Below are 4,271 nucleotides of genomic sequence, written 5' to 3'. Positions count from 1 at the left end.
AACAAAATCAGAAGAAATAAAGGGAGTGAGAGAGAGGGAAAGAGAGATAGAAGGAGAGAGAAAGTGTGGGAGAGCAAAAGAGAAAGACAGAGAACAAGAGAAAAAAAGAAAAAGAGAGTGAGGGCAAGTAAAAGAGGGAAAGAAAGAGAGAGAAACAAGAGAAAGGGAAGAGATAGAACGAGAGAGAATAATTGAGTGAAAAAGAATGAGAGAGAAAGAAAGAAGAAAGAGAGCGCTGAAAGTGGTACGTGCCTTTAATTCCAGCACGTGGGAGGCAAAAACAAGTGCATCTCTGTGAGAAAGAGCAGGGAGGGGTGGGGGGGGGGTAGGGCTTCTCTCACCCTATAGCTCCAGGCTCTTCAGCATCCCTCGCACACACCAGTCCAGAAGGCATGTGGTCAAGTTTATTATGGCAGTGCTCCTACTTTCCCATACCTGTATTATTTCCTTCCCAGACGCTCTCATTAAATACCTGACTAAAGCCTCTTGAAGGAAGAAGGGCTATTTTGGCTTGAAGCTCGAGGGGATACTGTCCACCAGCACAGGAAGGCGTGGTGCCCAGTGGTTCCACAGTGGCGGGAACACGAAGCTGCTCGTTCACATGTCAGTACCGCCTATATTCAGGGCTAGTCAGTGTTCCTACCCACCAGGTTAATCCGCTCTGGAAGACTTTACACACACCCAAAAGTGTGCTCCCCTGGTGCTCTGGGCATTTTATAACTCATTCGAGTTTGTCAATTAAAATTAAGCATCGCAGTGTCTTTCTGATTCATGCTTCTAGACATTCACTATAAACACTATAAAAAATAGGCAATTGTTACAACAAGAATGGAATGTTTAATGTTTGTCTAATCAATAATCATATGGCCATCGTATGACTCAAGTTAACTAATGTCTATAAGCTATGTATATAGTATAATATACCCACCATTTTTGTTTCTAGTTTACACATGAGGACTGGAGATGTAAAAAGGTTAAATGTATATTGGTTCATATAACTACAAGTTAGGGCGCAAGGATTTGAACTTGAATTCTTTGAAGACCACAGGCTTATTACTATCTTAAATATAGATTATACTGTATATATTTCCTTTGTTACCCCTTTTAAGACATGTTCTCCTGTACTACTGGACTGGCATCAAATGTGCTCTGGAACTGGCCTTGAAATTCTGAACCTCCTGCCTCTACGTCCTAAGAGTTTAGATTACTAGCATGCATGCAAAACACACCTGGCTCTTTTTTACTTTATTAATTTTGAAGACAGATCTCACGTGGCCCATGCCTGCCCAACTGAGGGAGGCCTTGTTTTGTTCATCTGTTTGAGACACGCTTGCTATGTAGCTCAGGCTAACCTTGAATACATGGCCCACATTTTTCTTAGCCTCTTTAGTGCTGGGATTATGAATATGTGCTCCTACAATTGGCTAATTGTGTGTACTAGCTAGTTATATCCACTTGATACACAAACCACAGTTATCTGAAAGGAGGGAACCTTAACTGAGAAGAAACCTCCATAAGATCCAGCTGTAAGGCATATTCTTAACTAGTTATTGATGGGGTGGGTCCAGCCCACTGTGGGTGGCTCCATCCATGGCTGGTGGTCCTGGGTTTTATAAGAAAGGAGGTTGGGTAAGCCATAAGGAGCAAACCAGTAGGCAGCACTCCTCCATGGCCTCTTCCTCAGCTTCTACCTCCAGGTTCCTGTCCTGCTCAAGTTCCTTCCAGTCCTGGCTTCTTTTCATGCTGAACAAAGCAATGTGGAAACGTAAGCTGAAAACCCATTCTGCCCCAACTTGGTTTTTGCTCCTGGGATTTCGCTGAAAGCAATGGAAACCCTAAGACATGTGTTACTGAAAACAAACCCCAAAACTTTTCTCTTCCCTCTTGAAAAATGTTTGAGCTGGGTGTGGTGGAACACAGATATTATTTCAGCACTATATAGGCTGAGGCAGGAAAATCTGAAGTCTGAGATCAGCCTGGGTTTCTTTCTTTCTTTCTTTCTTTCTTTCTTTCTTTCTTTCTTTCTTTCTTTCTTTCTCTCTCTCTCTTCTCTTTTTCTCTTTCTCACTCTCTCCTCTCTCTTCTCTGTTTCTCTCTTCTCTTTGTCTCTTTGTCTCTCTTTCTCTTCCTCTTCCCTCCTCTCTGTGAGGATTTAGAGAGAAGGACTGTACTGAGAATTGAGCTGGAGGCCATTCGCATTCTATTCTGGCAAAGAATATGGTTCTTGCTTTTGACTATATCCTGAAAGCTGAAGTGAGCCTGAATTTAAAAATCAATGGGCTAATGGTCAGCAGTGGTAGCACACGCCTTTAATCCCAGCACTCAGGAGGCAGAGGCAGGTGATATTGATGAGTTCAAAGCCAGCCTGGTCTATAATTTCAATTCTAGGACAGCCAAGGCTGTGCAGAGAAATTCAGGCCCCCTAGGGACTATCTTTGCAGAGGATCTGTGTATATCCTTTGTGGCCGACTGTGAGAAAAGAGCTTCTCAGTCAGCCATTTTCCAGCAGGGTACCCCAATGGCTGTCTTCTCAGATACTCTCATATGGAATTGAAATTAGAGACCAGGCTGGCCTAGACCTCACAGAGATACACCTGCTTCTACCTCCTGAGTGCTGGGATTTAAGGCATGCGCTACCACACACATCTTAGACATACAAATTTTATTTATGTATTTATTTTTCAGAAAAAATAAATATTTATTTATTTTTAAAAATAAAAGGAAAGCACTGGCTAAGAACAAACCCTGGGATAGAGAAGTCGCTGTCAGTCAGTACAGACAACATGGACACAGCCAAGGGTAGGTGCCTAGTCCAAAGGTCAGAACTGACCACGAGTTGCTGGTCTGTGCCTAGCAAGACAAGCCTTAGAGCTGGATGTCGGGCTGTCCTGTGCCATCACCACCACAGCACCGCACAGCCTCGGAGAAGCTACATGTCCTCCACACTCCACTTGTAGGCAAGCTCCTCCACAGCCTTCTTGCTGGCGAGCCTGGCAAAGCGCTTCTGTTCGAAGCCATTGGATCTGTCCACTCCATCCCAGCGGTAGCCAGGACCGATACCGAATCTATTGGGAGGAGGTGCAGGACCATTATAGCGAGGCCTCACTTTCTTATGCTTGTTCTCCTCAGCCTTATTCTTCTTAATGAAGTTGACCATCGGGTCTCCCTCTCTTTCTTGTTCTCTCAGCATCCGATCCAGATCTTCATCATCGATAGAGCGGGCCAGAGGCTTCTGCATCTCCTTCATGGCATCCTCTACATTCTGCTGCTGTTGCCGGCTCTGAGCAAGCCCTTTGCCCCACTGGGCATAGAGCTCATCTCGTTTTGAGTCCTTCTCTGCTTTTCTCCTCTGCTGCAGGCGTTCCAGCTTCAAATTCCTCTTCCGACCAGACTTGTCTCGAAATACAGTCTTATTCCCGGAACGAGGACTCCTTCGAGGAGGAGAGAGACAGGTCCTCCTGGGAAGAGATGGTTCTGGGCTGTCATGACGAACCCTCCTAGGAGAAGATGGATCTCGTTCATCATGATGGAAATGTCCACCTCCACTGTGGTCTCCCAGGAGTTTCCATTTGGCACTGGAGCGGAAGGCCTCCATCTGCTTTACCTCTTCTGGACGCTCATCCACAAGCTCAGCCACCACAGGCAAATCTCCATCCTCTTCCTCCTCCCTTTCCAGCTTAGTGGTAGAGATAGCTGCCCAGCCCACATCATCATCAACAATCCGCAATCCCTTTCCAGCGGTGCCTTGCGTCTTCGGTCCTTTTTTGCGCCTCTTCCAAAGGGACTCTGAACCTCCTTCCTGGCCGGCATCTGCCCCAGACAAGTAACGCTTCAGACATTCAGCTTTGGAGAGCGGTGAAGTTGCCACCATGGCAGAAATGAGCGAGAGGCTGACCTACAAATTTTTAAAAGTTCAATATACTGCAATGCAAATAATACAAGACACTGTCTCAAAAAGAATAATTTAATTTTAAAATAAAATTATTATTTATGATGAGACTTTCAGGTCTCAGGTTTCTTTAAAGGATAATTGACAAATACTTTTTCTGAGTATTATATTTTCTTACACTCTAAAATTTTGTTTTCCTTTTGATATTTTGACACATGTTCTTCTGGTCCATGTAGACCAGGATGCCCGCCAACTCACAGAGATACGCCTGTCTTGGCCTCCTAAATACTGGGAATTAAGATGTTCACCCCTCAAGCCCTGTCTTAAAACTGTTTTTAAAAACAAAATTGTCAGTCTTTTTCTTAAGTCTATTGCTAACATA

At 44.5% G+C, this 4,271-nt stretch overlaps 1 protein-coding gene across 1 annotated transcript; it reads right to left on the bottom strand.

Annotated features, from left to right (window-relative positions):
- Nucleotides 1–2,929: 2,929 nt before the first annotated feature.
- LOC119817577 (BUD13 homolog) lies at nt 2,930–3,871 on the bottom strand. The gene has a single exon (XM_038334895.1). It carries the CDS (start codon nt 3,869–3,871, stop codon nt 2,930–2,932), a length of 942 nt encoding a protein of 313 aa, XP_038190823.1.
- Between the last annotated feature and the right edge of the window lie 400 nt (nt 3,872–4,271).

The sequence above is a fragment of the Arvicola amphibius genome, chromosome 6 (genome assembly GCF_903992535.2).
Source record: "Arvicola amphibius chromosome 6, mArvAmp1.2, whole genome shotgun sequence".
NCBI lineage: Eukaryota > Metazoa > Chordata > Mammalia > Rodentia > Cricetidae > Arvicola > Arvicola amphibius.
Note: the sequence above shows the minus strand (reverse complement) of the source record. Positions and strands in the feature narration are given on the sequence as shown.

Excerpts from the sequence above, each read along its gene's own strand:
- LOC119817577 (XM_038334895.1), bottom strand. The coding sequence starts at position 3,871 with ATGGTGGCAACTTCACCGCTCTCCAAAGCTGAATGTCTGAAGCGTTAC.